The sequence below is a fragment of the Phragmites australis genome, chromosome 9 (assembly GCF_958298935.1).
Source record: "Phragmites australis chromosome 9, lpPhrAust1.1, whole genome shotgun sequence".
Lineage (NCBI taxonomy): Eukaryota > Viridiplantae > Streptophyta > Magnoliopsida > Poales > Poaceae > Phragmites > Phragmites australis.
Window position 1 is genome coordinate 21094759 of NC_084929.1, and position 18631 is coordinate 21113389.

At 39.0% G+C, this 18631-nt stretch overlaps 1 protein-coding gene across 2 annotated transcripts; it reads left to right on the forward strand.

Moving 5' to 3' along the window:
- The first annotated feature begins 8020 nt into the window (after positions 1-8020).
- Positions 8021-11856, forward strand: LOC133928779 (elongation factor 1-alpha-like). Of its 2 annotated transcripts, none has more exons than XM_062375263.1 (3): positions 8021-8218; positions 8745-9229; positions 10732-11856. In XM_062375263.1, the coding sequence occupies exons 2-3, from the start codon at positions 8768-8770 to the stop codon at positions 11611-11613; spliced, it is 1344 nt and encodes a 447-aa protein (XP_062231247.1). In that variant the 5' UTR covers positions 8021-8218; positions 8745-8767; the 3' UTR covers positions 11614-11856. The 2 variants fall into 2 exon arrangements, with proteins under 2 accessions (XP_062231247.1, XP_062231248.1); XM_062375264.1 differs by having other exon boundaries at positions 8748-9229.
- The last annotated feature ends 6775 nt before the right edge of the window (positions 11857-18631 follow it).

Here is an 18631-nt window from a genome sequence, read left to right on the forward strand (position 1 = left end):
CTTTCGCTTCACACTAATTCTTCATCGATTCGATCAAAGGAGCGTGAAGCTTAGATACCCTTTGTTAGATCCTTGGTATTTACGATCATGCCGCACTAATTTGGTGATGAGATTGGGATGAGAATGAAATGGGGAAAGTGTCTAGAGCCCTAAAAGTATTTATTGATAAAGCTAAGAGAATAATAGGCCAACAATGTGTCTATGTTTCATTAACAGTGTTTAGAGAGGCGGTAAAAGCACTTGACGAAGGCTGTCAGATCCGTCATCTAGGCTCCCCCTGTGATGTTTATTGAAGTTGGTGACACATTATTTTCTTCGTTGACTTCATTGTCTATCACCACTTTAGCTGAAGCTTTAACTCTTCTGAATGTTCTGAAGGTTTTGAACCTTTAAGATCTGTCAATGCCTTCAAAGACATCACTACTTCATTTCCACAAGAATAGTGGTATCAGAGATAGAGCAAAATAAATCTAACCAAAATAGTGATTACATTAAAGAAGTTACCTTGCTATATAAGAAACTAGACTCTTTACTGATTCTAGATAAAATACCTGATAAGAAAGAAGTTATAAGGGCATTAGAAGAATCAAAATCTTTAGGTCAATATATAGTTAATATTAAAAGACTTTTGGAAGAGGTCAAGACTTTGGTTCTCTCATAAATATATGTCAGAATATAACTAAACTCTAAAAGAAATAGAAAAATAGTTAGTTGGTCCTGTTAGTTTTTCTAATTACGAATTACCTAAAGAAGATTATAAAGTAATAATAAGGCAGAATAATACCATTCTCCAATTATTGATTCAAATTTTGAATAGAATTAATACTGAAGAAAGCAGCAAAGAGATTGTATTAGCCTTGTTTGGAATAGTTGCATCCACTAGGACTATAAATTCACAAAGATGGACATATCTAAAAGCTTCATGAGAAGAGATAAAAACACTCCAGATAGTAAACCAATATACAAGACATTTAACAACACCAGTTAGTAAACCGATATACAAGAGATTTAACTCTAATGGATAGGCTAAAAGGTAAGAGTGAGGACATTGATAATCCAGAAGATGTCATAGATTTAGAAAGAGATCTTAAAAGATATCATAAGGATACCTTAAGAAAAGTAAAGCCTCTACAAATATATCATATGGGTATGTTTGAAAGTAAGACTAAGTTATATAGGATATCTAAAAATGTAGAATTAAATGTTTTGATACAACTAGTAGAATTAAGAATTATAAGTAAGCAAGTTTAAAATGATCTAAAATATTCAAGTTACAAATATATTCATCAAGGAATGCATATCATAGGAATTAAGGGTATGACAAGAAAGAAATTAAGAACAAAAATTCTAATAACATTACTAGATAAAAGGTGGGATACAGTAAATAAAGCCGCATTAGGATTCCTAGATAAAAGGTGGGATATAGTAAACAAAGCCACATTAAGATTAATAACTTACGTAGCTCTAGACTTGATTATTCCCATAAAAGAATATATAAAAAATGAGCTTTAGTTTTCAAACCAAAGGATACGAAGAATTTTCAGAACAAATTTGTTAGTAAGCATAGAATTCGTAGGAAGATTGACTAACAGAAGTAGAACTAGATGTAAAGTGAATGTGAACGATGTAATTAAAAGCATGCAATCAAATGGAATAACGTTTATGGGTCATTTAAAGATAGACTCTGAAGAAAGAGCAGGAGAAGAATGGAATATAAGCGAGTTAATAGAAAACAAGACTTTAAGACAACCTAAAAATATATAAGTTACCAAAATAATAAAGAAGATACTTAGTATTAGATTCATAAATTATAAGTCAAAATTTTTGGATGATTTAGACTATGTTATATCATAAGAAGATATTGAAGATAATAAGCATATAGTGTATTTGAATTTATGAAAAAAAAATAGATTTAGATACCAAAATAAATTATTATGAGAAAAAATTAAAGCAAATATCCATAGAATATAATAACATTATTACAAGTGAATAGTCTACACTAAGAGATAAACAACTTTATTTTTATTGAGAATTATCAAGGTTAAGAAAGTTTGAAAGAGATAAGGAATTAACTTTAGGAAGCTCAGAACTTAAGAAACATATAAACAAACATAGTGAAGAAAGGATAGAAGATGCCGATAACAAAGGTATGCAAATAGTTAATAGTAAAACTACAAGTCAAAATGAGCAATGAGATATAAATGACAAATCATTACTAGAAAGTTACGAAGAGAAAGAATATTTAATTAACGAAATACACAATAAAATTGAAACTTATGATGCTTCAAAGAAATATAATGATTTTATATACTCATTAGATGTTGTAGGACTGCACAAGTCAGAAAACATAGTGGAAGTAATGGAAGTAGACATAGGAAAAGAAAAAAAGGAGAAGATATGGTGAAGGTTTGGTAAAAAATGAAGGAGAAATGGAGAGACCATCTAGATTATCAGGAGAATGGCCTCCAGATAAAGAAGATTATCCATATATTTATATCTTAGGGCAATATACATACATGGTTTTAAGATAAGAGAATTTGAAAAGACTGTAAAGTTTCAAAATTATAAGAGTGACGGTACAAAACTAAATCTAGCTGCACATAATTCCATTGGTTGACCAAATATCATAAGCATAAGGAAAGGCTTGATAGTTCAGAAATATATACAAAATCAGTATAATATTGGAAATAAGGTGGAAGACATGATAACTTATTTAGAAACATTTTAGGAGAGTCAACAAAGGTTTTATGGGAGCAATGGGTAGAATATAAGACTAACCTTTATGAAGAATTAAAAAGGACAAGTAGTAATCCAAATAATTTTTCAAATACAATATCAAACATTATAATAGCAGAATACCTAGAATTAGGTTATTCTACATTACAAAACGAAAGGCTAAGAGAAATAGAGAAGTTAACATTAACAAATTAGTTAGGAATAAAAGAAATTTCATAATATTATTTATATAATGCAACTACCGTAAAACAAGGTTATAACAAGGGAGTAGTTGAACGATATTTTAATGAATTACCTGATTCCTTAGGAAGTATGATATTTGAATAGTACAAAAAAGAAACCGAAGGGGAAATCATCAATATATCTTAAGTTATAACTTTCGTATTCAAAATATTAAAGAAAATATGCACAAATATACAAGCTTAAAGGTCCATGAAGCATTCAGATTATAATTTTCGCAATAAAATAGTTCAAATACCATTACTTACGGAGAAGAAAGACCTAAGAATTGTAAATACCATATACCTAAAAGAATTGTAAAAGAAAGAGTATCCGATCTAGTCCGGAGTCTCCGGTTTATACAGAAACTTGAGAACAACTAAAATTAAACAGGAACAGCTAGAGTCTAAAAGGTGATACTGGAACTAGTAACAGCATAAAGCTTAAACAACAATAGACACTAGCAAGATGTTCACAAAAACTAATTGTATGGGAAAAATCCCAAAACTACACAACTAAATGAAATTGCACAAATGATGAGACAAGGGATTATCCCGAAGTTCGGCCACCTCACAAAGAATTGCCTACGTCTCCGTTGAGGAGCTCACAAAGAGTCGGGTCTTTTCCAACCCTATCCTCTTCTAGCGACCACAAAGATCAAGCTAGAATTTCCTTACTCAAGTTGATATCGATTACAAACTTCCCATGACACTGCATAATGATTGAGTGCTCTACGGGCAACACCTTACCGTCTAGGAGCACAAGGCTCCAAGAGAAATGATCACAACGAATGCTTGATGATGAACTCAATGCTCAAATATCTCAACTTCACTCCAAACACAATCTCACGAAATTGGCACAAAACTAAGCACTAGAGATGTTTAGAGGGCTTTTAAATGCTCTTGGAAGGCTTTATGAATGTGGAGCTCAGCAGCAACAACAAATCTTTAATGCTTGACGGTGTGGGAGTATATATAGCTCACTCTAAAAAACTAGTCGTTACTGTTCTGACACACCTACCCCGGAGTATCCGGTGAACACCGGAGTTTCTAGCCTAAAATCCAAAACGGCGTCAGAACGGTCTCAGAACTGGGTCAGAACTAGCCGTTACGGTTCTGTTAAGCTGCCGGAGTCTCCGGCCCAGACTTAGCTACCACAAAGACAAAGTCCGGAGACTTGCCGGACTCTCCGGCCTCTCCAGGTACCGGAGTATCCGGTGAACACCGGAGACTTCGGCCCCCTTTTTTATAAAAGAATAAATACTAACCGAGCGACCCTTGACGGAGTCTCTCTCGGAGACTCCGGCCAAAAACTTTTTTCCTACCGGAGTATCCGGTGAACACCGAAGACTCCGGCCTTTTTCTTTCAAAATAAATGCTTAACCGAGCGACCTCTGGCGGAGTCTCCCTCGGAGACTCTGGCCTAAAAACTCACCAACTACCGGAGTGTCCGGTGAACACTGGATACTCCGGACAAATAAAAATTCAGAACCGAGCCTCTTCTGGCGGAGTCTATCTCGGAGACTCCGGCCTAAATACTGAGGACCGGAGTATCCGGTGAACACTGGAGACTCCGGACTCAGTAAACTTCTGCCAATATTACCGGTGTCCGTGGGTGATTGTATCTCTCAACTTATTGGTTCTAAAGGTTATCTTAAGCATTAAGACACCATGACAGCAAACAAATGCAACCCTCTTAATAATACAGCTACTCTAGACTCAATTTCAAAGATAGAATAATTTAAATCCTATTGAGTACCACTCATTGCTTCTCTTTTCTTTTCGAGAGGCGTCAATCGTTGCAAGTCTTCACAATTGAGACTAAGACATGTTCATGACTTCGATAAAAACATATTAGTTCCTTAATCGTTTTATCATCAATAAGCCAAAACCCACTTAGGGAGCCTAGATGTACTTTCAAGAGGTCTTACTAATTTTTATAAATATGATAACAAAAGTTGTAGTTCATGAAGTGATATGTTCACTATAAAAAAATTCATAATTTTTAGAGCTATGGTCTGTCAGTAGTGGTATATAGAATGTCATTGCTCAAAATTTAGGAACATATTCAATCTTTGGTATTCTGTCACCTTTTAGGCATAGTTGCTCTCAGAATTAAAATATAAAATCTTTGCGAAAGTTGTAGCTCTCATTCTGTAGAATTAAGAAATGACATAATTAGCTATGTTGTGTATGGTAGTCTTAAAGATGTAAAATTGTGAACAACTTTGTTGTTGTTGGCTGGACATCATTTTTTCGGTAATGCCGTGTATGCGAGGTTTTTGGGGGTAGAAAGCGTGTGCTTGTTTTGTATGTATTACTAGTGCTAAAAGTGTGCTTGTTCAGGTGGCAGTGCTCCGGATCATACCTAGCATCGTTTCGCTATCGGTAAAGGTAAGTAAATGTAGCAGCGATTACTACAGCTATAACTTGTTATTTTTTACTATCTCCACCTTTAAAATTGGGGTACACATGATGATTCTAATAATAGGAATATGATGAGTTTCTTTTTGCTCTATCATGATTAATATGTTTAATGATGTTCTTGAAGTTAAATATGAGTGAAGTATTTGCTATTAGTACACCTGTGCACAAAAGGCAGAGTTTACTTTTTTTTACATATGAAAATTTTGGAGTTCAAACTGTGCATTATTTATGGTTGTCATATGAAGCATGCAATTTGCATTACATTTGCATTTCAGGTCTATGCATTCATGATGTCATGCATAGAGGAGGATTGTTGTTTGTCTTTCATTCATGTATCGAGGTGTATTGTTAAAAAAGAAGCATGTCTTATACACTTACTTAGCAGTGGCATTCTTATGCAAGTGAACCTAGCGGTTGTGCTATGCTTTATCTTGCTATTTGATAACCTTCACCCCTTTGATTGCAGCATGCACATATATTCCAATGAACTATATTTGAGTATGTTACTTGTTGTATACATTTTGAAGTTTATATTATTCCTTAATCATAAGGTTAAGGAAGTGGAAGGTGTCTTTCTTTCATATTCCACATATGAAAATTCTTGAAGTATGTCAGTATGTGTATGTTGGAAGTTATGTTTTTTTTTATGCATGAAGCATGGAGTGTGTTACGCGAGAAGACGTACAGTGCATATCCTTATGTTACCTGAGAATGGATAAGGGTGAGAAAAAGCATGACATGTGCATTCATATGCATATTTGTAATGTAGCAGTACTTTCGCATTGGAATTGTGGATTGAATGCATCTATGGGATGCAATAGCATATTATGATTGAAGTACTATTGAAGTTGAACAAACTCTTATGGGTTACTTGAGCTGCATCATTTATTGCAGATTTTGTGGTTGCTTATGTGTGAATCTGTATTGCATAACATTCATATGCATGTTTGCAATACAGTAGCACTTATGCATTGGAATTGTGGATGAGGCATCACATATTGGTTACTTGAGTAATTTTACCACTTGTTGATGGTAAGTGGCTATGCATTGTTTAACCTTGTGGAACTGGTCTTTATGGTCTTACGGAGATTTTATTTTGAATCAGGATGTCTTATGATTCATGATGTGCTAAGATGATATTAATATAATTATGTCTTATGTCTTATAATTGAGGTGATGTTGGTACCCGTGTTTTCATTGTAGGAGTAGTTTTGGGTAGTTATGGAATGTAGTCTATTAAATTACTCACATCCAGTCTTGATTTATGAAACCCTTTAGCATGATACTTGAGTAGATGATGTTGTCTTTAACTTGAGGTTAATGTGATGTTCATAATAGTAATAGGACTAAGGTATATTTAAGATGATGCTTAATCAACTCAAAGTTTAAATAGCCTGTTATACCAGTTTGCTTGCTGAGATTTACAATCTCACTATTTTTATCCCTCTTCCTAGGTTTGCCTTGAGCTGACGAACATCCGGATGGGTAGCAGCATGTCACTTGCACCTTCACCTCTACCTTTATTTGATTATGCTACAATGTTGATTAGTGGACTTCTATCATTGATGATGTATGGATGTTTCATCTTGGTCGTTCTTGATGTTGGAGTCATTTCTTTACATTACTAAGGATGTATGATATGATGTTAGTGTCTTGTTTCATGATATATATATATATCTATCTAATACTGCGGCTTCCACGTTACCTCTATTTATAGGAAGGTGATGCCAAAATTTTCTAATTTAGTGTGCTTGTAGGGTAGTTTAGTAGCATTCTGGGCTTGTGGTGATCCCCAAGGTGTTACAATCTCATTGATATTCTAAATTTCTCTAAAAACCTAACACTAATTTCTAAAAAATACTACATCAAAAAATAATAGTACAATTACCCCTAAATTAGATGCTCCTAAGATCTAAATCTAGGTCTAATGGCTAATCTAACAGGGTTGCAAAAGGAAGTATCAAGATTAGGTAACTTACCAGCAACAAAGATCAAATTTAGCTAGGCTTCGTCGCTCTTCTCTTCCTCAACTCTCCTCCTAGCCCTCTTCTGTCTTTTTTGGAATAAAATGAGCTTTTGGGTTGATTTTCGACCTTTTATAGAGGCCGGCCAAAAATCGCATGTCCAAGCGCGACCCATTGCCCCGCACAATGGATCACCCTCTCATCAGGAGATTTTTCTATTAATTGCTTGGTGTGAGGGCGATTCATTGCCAGGGCCCCACCAGAGGCGTGGGCACATGGATCGCCCACTAGGTGGGAGATTTTTTAATAGATTGTGGTCCATTTCTTGGTCTCGGTGGAAGCCAAGCAAGCTAAATGGCATGTTAGGTGGACTTTTCTCACCCTCTGATTAGGCAAGATTTATTTATCGCTCTCTCATCGTCATCTAATAGGTCGATTTTTATCTCGATCATTTAGTGAGAAAGATTTATATCTCATCCAATGATCAAGCGAAAAGTGCCTATTTTTACAAATTTTTGAAATAAGCATATATTTCTGCTATTTTTAAAATAAAAAATATATAAAAAGATACCCACAAGGTGATACAACGCTTTGTTTTCTGGCCCATCGTGCTTTGGTGGCCTAATACAATAAGCCTATTCACCCATTCATATTCTATATATACTTCCCCAAAACCTAGATTCAACCACTTTCCCAAATCCCACACGCAGCCAGCCGCCACGAACCGCGAGGGGCGATCCGACGCGAGGCTGCGAAGTCGCCGACGCGCCGTCACCGCCCCCCCCCCCCCCAGATACGCAGCGAGTTGTGGCCGTCTTCAACTCGAGGCGCAACTGACCACGCCAGAGACGCCCGCTGCCGCCGTCCGCCGAGGTACGCATCCGCCGCGCGCACCTCTCTTACTTCTCGTTTTGCTGTGAGCCTCTATTCGTTTGATGCCTGATCTATTATTTATGATGTCTATGTGTGATTAAGTGTGCTGATTAATATGTTTATGTTGGATTGCAATTGATTATTCGCCGTAGTTTATTACTAAAGCGTCGTTTTTTATTGATCTAGTTTCCGATCTATAATATTATTTGCTATGTTACTTTAAGTAACCAATTGTCTCGTCGCTGACTGTAGAGTTGTTGTGGGATCTACGTGTGAATTGTGGTGTTGTGCGATGCATTGCGATGCATGCATTAGAGTACTGATGCAGTGTTGGTCTGGCCTTCTCTAATAAGTTTATTTTTTATTTCAACTGATTATAGAGCCGTAGATTATTACTGCGGCATCGTACTTGATTGATCTAATTTACCATCTATAGTATTATCTGCTATGGTAGTTTAGTTAACTAATTGTTTACTTAATGGTTTTTCCAATATGTTGTTTCTGACTGTTTATTCATCTCATGCAGCAGTTTAAGATTTTCTGGTAGCCATGGGTAAGGAGAAGACTCACATTAACATTGTGGTCATTGGCCATGTCGACTCTGGCAAGTCGACCACCACTGGCCACCTGATCTACAAGCTTGGAGGTATCGACAAGCGTGTGATCGAGAGGTTCGAAAAGGAGGCTGCCGAGATGAACAAGAGGTCATTCAAGTACGCATGGGTTCTTGACAAGCTCAAGGCTGAGCGTGAGAGAGGTATCACCATCGATATCGCCCTGTGGAAGTTCGAGACCACCAAGTACTACTGCACAGTTATTGATGCCCCTGGACACCGTGACTTCATCAAGAACATGATCACTGGTACCTCCCAGGCTGACTGTGCTGTCCTTATCATTGACTCCACCACTGGTGGTTTTGAGGCTGGTATCTCCAAGGATGGCCAGACCCGTGAGCATGCTCTCCTTGCTTTCACTCTTGGGGTGAAGCAGATGATTTGCTGCTGCAACAAGGTATATCTAGAAATTCCTATTTCACTCTTGTTCTTAGACTGAGATGTTTGTAAATGTGCATGTCGATTGGTTTATATATTTGCACACAATTATAGTGCATGTTTTGTTCAGTCAACACGAATGCTAGTGTCCAAGTGTCATACTGAATTTGACGAACAAAGTTGCAATACATGCCAATTGGTTGCATGAATAACCATCTGTTTCCTACATATTTATGCATGATGGTAGTTCACTTTCATAAATTTGCAGTCTTATACATAGTAACAGGGAACGGAGTCGAAGGAGCGTTCCACAACCCTGGGACGTCGACCTAATTCGAGGGTCAGGGTCGAACAGGGTTGGCATCCTAATTGAGGTTGGGTCGCATCTAGGCGGATTCCAGCTGCGGCAATCCTCAACAGCCCTTGGCCAAAGGTGAGGCGGCGCTAGGTAGGGGGTAGAGGAATGGAAAGGGGTTGTGGCTGCAGAGAGGAAGGTGGCGGTGGAGAGGAAGGTGAGGCGACAGAGAGGCAGGCGAAGCGGCAGCAGAGAGGAAGGTTGAAGGGGAGAGGAAGGCGAGCCGGCGGCGAAGAGGAACTCTAGGTGAGATCTATGCGGCTGTGTGAGCTTGGAGAAATGGAGGTTCGGAGGTGGTGGCAGCATGCGTGCTTGCCTCTTCGAGTCCTTCTGGCTATCTGGGATGTGTGACCTGTTTTGTTAGTATGAGCTAGGGCAAATGTGTGAACAGAACAGGGCAAGTATGTTAGGTGGGCCGGATGGGGCTGATGGGCCAATAGACGGCAGCCCATATCTTCTTTCCTTCTCTTCTCTTTTGGTTTTCTTTTCCAACTTTGTGATATAAATTATTTAAAAGGAGGCATCGACCTGGATGAATCAGGGTCGCGTTCCACATCGTCAATTTGTTATCCCGAGGAGGTATACCCCCTTCATACCACATTTTTGTTAGATGTCAACTCGCGTCCCGCAACCTGTTTCCTCGACCTGATTGACCCGATTTCTGATGACTATGGTCTTATATTAGCTGTCCAGGAAGATTTTAAGTAATTGTGTGTACATTTCTAGCTCACGTATTTCTAATAATGTTCTATTTTTTTTAATGCTGTAATGATCTGTTATTGGACTTCTAAAGGTGTAATGCATATGAAATGCGAACATAAGTGACGGAGCATTTAATTTTCGTCATATGCTTGTATCATTACTTTTGTTCTGTGTTACTATTTTCTAGTATATGTTGAGATATACCTGGTTGTTTTTTATTTTTGTACTTGCTTTATATTTGTTACAGCCTGCACTTGGTAACGTTCATGTGTTTGTCTATGTTTTATGATATATGTTTATCAACATATTTATATTTGTTTATTGCTGTTTACATGCCGGTTTAATCATGTTTATTCCCTAAAAGATATGCAGTTAAAACAGTTAATCTTGATTGATGTATTATTCTGTTGATGTGACTTTTTCATTCCACTAATGGTTATGTTCTATTGCTGTTCTGTTTATAGATGGATGCCACCACTCCCAAGTACTCGAAGGCCCGTTACGATGAGATTGTGAAGGAAGTCTCTTCCTACCTCAAGAAGGTCGGCTACAACCCTGACAAGATTCCCTTTGTTCCCATCTCTGGGTTTGAGGGTGACAACATGATTGAGAGGTCCACCAACCTTGACTGGTACAAGGGCCCAACCTTGCTTGAGGCTCTTGACCAGATCAATGAGCCCAAGAGGCCTTCGGACAAACCCCTCCGTCTCCCCCTTCAGGATGTGTACAAGATTGGTGGTATTGGTACTGTCCCTGTTGGTCGTGTTGAGACTGGTGTCCTCAAGCCTGGTATGGTTGTTACCTTTGGTCCCAGCGGCCTGACTACTGAGGTCAAGTCTGTTGAGATGCACCATGAGGCTCTCCAAGAGGCCCTTCCTGGTGACAATGTTGGTTTCAATGTGAAGAACGTTGCTGTTAAGGATATCAAGCGTGGGTATGTGGCCTCCAACTCTAAGGATGACCCTGCCAAGGAGGCTGCCAGCTTCACCTCCCAGGTCATCATCATGAACCACCCTGGGCAGATTGGCAACGGCTACGCCCCAGTCCTGGACTGCCACACCTCCCACATTGCTGTGAAGTTTGCTGAGCTCCTGACCAAGATCGACAGGCGGTCTGGCAAGGAGCTCGAGAAGGAGCCGAAGTTCCTGAAGAACGGTGATGCCGGCATGGTGAAGATGATTCCCACCAAGCCCATGGTTGTGGAGACCTTCTCCGCGTACCCTCCTCTTGGTCGTTTTGCTGTCCGTGACATGAGGCAGACGGTTGCTGTTGGAGTCATCAAGAGCGTGGAGAAGAAGGACCCAACCGGTGCCAAGGTGACCAAGGCTGCTGCCAAGAAGAAATGATGCACCTGGTGGTTGATTCTATGTCTGATTTTGGGATACCTAAGTGGTTTAGTATCATCGCTTAAGTTTTGTGGACAGCCATTGCTGTTACCGTGTGAACTGTTATGCTCTGTTGGCAATGCACTCTCGGTCTGTCGTTTTAAGTACTGTATTGTTACTTCGGGTTCGGCAAAACTTAAGTGCTCTGAGACTGATTTGTACCCTCATTGATGTTGTTGAATGTGAGTCCTTAGATTGGTATAAGTAGTCTATTTCCTGTGGTGTTATTTCTTTGATTTTATACTTGCTTGGTAATCTGGATTTGAGACCTGTAGCGTTATTGTAGCGCTAGCCTAAGTTCTGTCTAAGTGAGTGCGGTTTGTGGTGTCATAGTGCTATCTATGTTAGGATGGTTGGGATAAATTAGTTTTCTAAGGTGGATAGGATGGGTTAGTTTTTTTAATTGATGAGTTTAGATGGATAGAATGAGAATATTAGTGATTTTTTATTTTTAGAAATTTATTTGAGACATTAAACATTAAAGTTATAAAAGTAGGTTTGTTAAAAAAATTAATTAAATATTGATTTAAGCTTTTTATCCAATCAACTAAAATGGGTTGTTAGTGAGCTATAATTTACTTATAAATTATTTAAATTTTTTAAACTTTTTATATTTTCAAATAAAATTATGAAGTAAATAAAAACGTGAACACGCGCGTACATAGCAACAAGGCAGAAGTTGGATCCCCGTTCGACCAATTTGCACGCATGTGACTTCAAACACACTTGGAACGCTGGATTTGGAACGGACGTACGCATCAGCCATATTTTACTGTTACACTTTGATTTTACAGTAAAAACCGAATCACTAATCAGCAAACCAAAAGTTAAAAAAACTGGATAGCCCTCTCCCTATCGCTGGGTCCAACGAACCAAACGACCCTAACGTACTTGGTGCGATGGTCAACACAAACAGTATTATGATGAATAGTAAATCTACGCATTCTTTAAAGTCAGAGATACTGTTTTACTGTAGCATCAGACATATTTTACTGTTACCCTCTGACTTTACAGTAAAATCCAAATCGCTAATCAGCAAACTAAAAGTTGAAAAAACTGGACGGCCCTCTCCCTATCGCTGGGTCCAACGAACCAACGACCCTAACGTACTTGGTGCGATGGTCGTTTGACGTTCTTAAGGTTCCTTTTGAAAGTCTTTGCCCTCGTTTATTGAGGTTCAAGCTTCTCATGTTGTAGACTTGTAGGTGTATCTTTCAATCGCTTGCACCTGGCTCTGCTGTTTTCTTAGCTAGTGAAGCTGACAGTCTACTATACCAGATCGCAACTGATCTCCGTCCGCTGCTTCGTTTATGATCACCAATCTGTTTTATGCTGGATTTTAATTGTTTTAGCATTTCGTTGTCCATTCTACGCATTTTTATTCCTTGTGGAGTTTATCTGACATGACTGAACTCTTTGAGTTCTTTTATGGACAATAACTTAATTTGAATTGAGAAGAAATACAATTTAGTAGATGAGGGTGATCTATCGATTCGGTGAGCTCATTGCCGGTACGAGTTGGGAATTGGGATTGAGCAGCAGCCGTGTGCCAACATGGCAATATCCTTTTTTTTTTAAAAAAAATGACACTCATAGATTCCATTTAACTTGTGTACAGAGCCAAATCGCTTGCCACTGCATCAGTTACAGAAGCTGGTGGAGTTTATCTGACATGACTGAGCTCTTTGGCATGAAATGCGTCCCTGGAGTAGAGTAGCTCTTTGGCGCCAAACCGAAGCTGAACAATAGAGAAGTGCCATCTTGCAACTGATGTAACAGCCGAACAACTGTTGGAAAAACGCCTGGTGTCTCGTACTAGTCTATGGTCAGTCATTCAGCTGGAGCTTCTGCGCCATCATCTCAGCTGCTGCTTGCTGGTAATGCCTCCTCATTTTTAATAATAGAAAAGCGTTCCGGCCTTTTACTTTTGATATATAGTCTTGTGCCTTATTACAACATTTTAGCTCAAAGCTAAAGACTCAAACAAACAATATAGTAAGCTACACGATGTTTGAAATATGAACCAAATTGAACCAACACCCATACTTGACGAAGTATTCCAGGACAATAACCACCAATAATAGCCTATTAGTGAACCAACACCCATACTTAACGAAGTATTTCATAGCAATAACCTCCGATACTCGGCATGCCATATGTGTCTCTACTTTTTTTTCCTCTTCCTGTAGCAATGCCCAGTATCTTAGTCAATAGGCTCCTCTAAAAATAGCGTGCATGAAAATTGTATATTTTTTTATCAAAAATAATATTATTTTGGTATACCCGTATAGCCTAGCATAGAGCGACCATCCTGACTAGAATCTTTTTCTTTTGCTTACGTCCCACACTTAAAAGCCAATCCTCCATCGTATGAGAAATATTCCTAGGTGGATTAATGCATAGAGCAATTAAGATCATACGCCAAACTGATTTAGCAGTATGAAAAAAAAAGATGCTGAATATTTTCTTTGTGATTGCAAAAATAATATTTTTTACTGTCATTCTAATTTCTTTTTGGCAAGCTATCGTTGCTCAAGATGACTCATCTTCCTAGATACATAAAAAAATATTTTCAAGGTAAGTTTCAACTACCACAGAAATATACTTGGAGAGGGTATGTGATGAGAGCACGTTCATCATTGGTGTAACCGTAGTTGGGCAATCTATACAGTCCATGCAGTGGATATATTTTTATGTGCATGATTTTTCATGTTTATATGATGATAAGTGCGAGAACCGTTTAAATTGTATTCGGATTAATTAAATTAGACGATCATTTAATAAGATGAGTGCTAACACACGTTTGTCTCTCGATATGCCACGTACTAACCCACTTCTCACAATAACAATCACAGTCATTAAATGATTAAGACGAATACCATCACAGTAGTCTCGGTATGTGTTTTATGTCTAAGATCGGAACACACACTGTCGAGGATGATCCCTGACATTAAATCCGGGGTATGCTGGACGATGAGCGTATTGATTTATGTTCCTTGTGGTTGGGTTCTATGGACACAAGAACACGAGGATTTTATCCAGATTCAAGCCTCCTGTAAAATAAAAACTCTACGTCCTATGTATTTTCTTATAGATTAGATGAACTTGTTACAAAGTGTGTTTCGTATCTCATCTCGGACTCCCCCTCCCCATTTATATAGTAGGGAAAAAGGAATATGTATAAATAGATCGTGTCAACTCTGAGGTAGCCTGACGAAGGTAACCGTAAGGAACCGTCCAAACAGTATTCTAATTAATCATTAAATCGATCATTTACTTAATTATGACTTCAATGATTAATTAAAATACCGCTCCGGTAGCCCCGACATGTGTTTTGTGCCCAAGATCAGAACACATGCCTTTTCAATATATCACATCATAACAAAGCTTAATAAAGAGCAAGTAATTTAATTATATTACAAATTCTCAAGTATCCATAATTTCTTACAATTTACAGCAAAAGAGAGCTAGAAAAAGACTAAAATTAATCAATTCTTAGACAAAAGAGAAATATACAGCAGAAGCTAAAACTATAAACAATAAAAAAAAGGATGGAGCCATATGCCCTTAGGCTCCATCACAATAGCAGGACCTTCGAGTAGTTGCCTACTCATGCCCGCCACCACCCTCGGCGGGTGTGAAGTAGTCAAAGACAAGCTCCTCTTGGTTGGTAGCACCTGAAAGAGTAACGTGAGTATGAAGTTACTCGCAAGACTTAATCTATATTGGGTATTTATAGATAACCCGACTCTAAAGATGATGAATTAGGATGTTAGCAATAATATAACCACATAGTTAAGTAAATTTATATGCGAAAGAGAAATTTGAAAAAAAAAACATGTGAGAGCACTTAGACTTAACCAACACAAATATCTAACCCATAACCATCAACTGAACATGTATGTAAAAGGAACAATAGTAATAATATATGTAAAGAACCATCTCAACCTATCAACCACCTCAACAACTGCTACAAATGGATAAAAGCATGCTCATGACCGAGAGCGCGATATTCTAAAATGTTTTTACACCCCGCGTGAGGTACAACTTTACCCACAAGACTCGAGGACCATACGGCTTGAGTGACCACATAGGTCCACCCAGGGGGATACTCGTGTCAACCTTTCCCAATAAGCCCAACCATTTGAATCAGGCATCACTTAGTGCGGGCCCACTTAGAGTAACTCCTGGAGCAATCTCAAGTGTCTCTTACAAGCCCGCCCACTCACATCGTCAATGTGCAAGCTCAAATAATTATAGCTACAGAGGTATTCGGCTTATCTTAACATTAGATCGACATGTGGTAAGTACGCTAAGTGCTAAAGCCAGCTGTAACAACCATCGGTGCTTAAGCAATGCAAGCGGTCTACAGTGTCTGGGTTGCTCTCCCGACCTACCCTGTGAAACTCCACATTAGAGTAGAAGAAACACCCCTAACACCACCCACGTCTCGTCTCATCCTCACTACTCAACCAACCAACATCATCAATCCAACATTGTTATCAATGTGACAGTAATTAAAGCCTATAGCTTGCGAACGAGGTTGAACCACCACTCGACTTCTACCGAAGAATCTATGCATGGCTAAGCATTCCGGTTAACTTTTAAACTAGACCACTATTAAGTTAAACCCCGGTTACAAGGAGATGGATCACCAATAACTCAATAACTCAAGATGGGTTACAATGCATCAACATAGTTCTACCCATACAAGACCTGACGTCGACTCAACAACATGCATAACATACATAAAAGGATATTTTATCACATTACACACATATGATCCAAATTAATAGGAGAAACATGCTTAGATGCTTGCTTTGCTTCTCAGGCGGCTGCATGATGCTACCCACACAGAAGTCACAGAACTCATGTGGCTCGGTGTCACCTTCAACCACACCCACGTCATGCTCTGGATCCTTGTTCACTAAATAAGAGCGCATGCAATTATGAGTATGAATGAGATGCAACAATGTATGCTATAATATGTATAATAGCAAGCTAAAAGTGCAAGATATGCAAAATAATAGCAAACTTTACAATCTAAATGACTTCGGAAAGCTAATAGGAGGACAGAGACTCCGGGTCAAACTCGGGACCTCCGGGTTGTACTAGAATTAACTCGGAAGGTTCTAGCTAAGTTCGGAGCCTCCGAGTTAGGCCAGAATGTCTGGGTGAGGCTCCGAGCGATTGTTCTTTGCTAAATCTAAATCAAATTAATCCGGACCCTCTTGGTTTAACCCAGACTATCCGGGTTGGACGGATTATCCGAGTGAGGCTTCGAGCGAGGGTGCTCCCACGAATTACCCATACCCTCCGGGTTTAACTTGGACTATCCAGGTTAGGCAGACTTGCACTTCTCGATGATTTACCTTAGCTGATTCGACTCGCATGTTAAATCTATCCTACATAAACATACATATACACTATACAAAGGGTTCTAGACTTAACTTAAACCCTAACGATTTTTTAGCACAAATCATCAGGGTTTTCACTGGGCTACCCAGACTATCCAGGTTGTCCAGAGAGATTGCTTCGAGGGGGGAAACTCGTCTGATTTGATTTGCGAGCCTCTCCAAACCAAAGGGAAACATGTTTGAGATAGTTGATAAAGTTTAGAACTCACTCACCAACCTAGCAACACGATTCCTAGCACTAATCTTATTTGAATCCTCTCTTTTTGTTCCAAAGCACAAGAACTCGCGAACTCTGCAAACTTAGCTCCAAACTCGAAATTGACCTACCAATTCACGCATTCTTACCGACGAAAGCCTAAGGGACTTACCCATGGTGCTTGTGGAGGTTGATGACCACTGGGTGATGAAGGAAATGAAGAAATTGCCTGGGAATAGGAGTCCAACCACGGTTCCTCATGCTTCAAGCAAAAACACCAAGAATGTCAAGAACGGCTCAAATCTTTAGGGAAAATGCAAATGAATTGGATGGATGGCAAGCTTATGAGCTAGTGATTGTGTGAATACCACATGCGTATCTTGATTCGGCTTCTAGAGGGAAGAATCAAGGGAGAAAGAGAGAGCTTGAGAGAGGTGGGGAGCTCAAGTTGCACGGTGGGAGGGAGAGAGAGCTGGGAGAGTGAGGGAGAGAGAGGGAGTTGGTGGGGGCTGCTGCTCCAAGAGGAGATGGAGTGGTTGGCCACCCATGTGGGCCTCACATGCTAGAGAAAGAAGCTTGTTTCAACTGCGAATTTATTTCTTTCTCTCATTCAATTAACTTAAAACCAAGTGCTCTAATGCTCCGAAACAAAATTACTCAAAATTAAACCTAATGCTTATGAATCATGATTAGTCTTAATTACGTAATCACGGCTTTGGGACGTGACACCAACTACTTCTAGCTTACCATGACGAGGGATAGGCATGACTGCTCTGCTCTGGTCATCCTGCATGCCCTGTCCCATCACGAACGCCGTCACATTCACCTGTCATGCCATCCCATAGCATTAAATGATGCGTGATGGGTCACTACATCACCACGCATGCCCACGACCTTGCTCACCGAAAGGAAGTGCCTGGGGAAGGAAACACTTGAGTATATGGCATTAAATGTGATTTGAACTGGTTAGGTGAGTACCTAACTGTTGAGGGATTATCCCTGACAATGAAACTGAGGTATGCTGGACGATGGGCACATTGATTTACGTTCTTGTGGTTAGGTTGTATGGACACAAAAACATGAGGATTTTATTCAAGTTTAGACCTCCTATGGGATAATAGCCCTATATCCTATGTATTTTCTTATGGATTGGATGAACTTGTTACATAGTGTGTTTTGTATCTCTTCTCAAATTCCCCTTCCTCTTTATATAGTAGGGAAAAAAGAATATATGCAAATAGACCATGTCAACTCTGAGGCAAAACTACCCCTGACAAAGCCAACTACTTCTAGCTCATCATGACGAGGGATAGGCATGCCCGCCTTGCTCTGATCGTCTTGCATGCCTTGTCCCATCACCGAATAC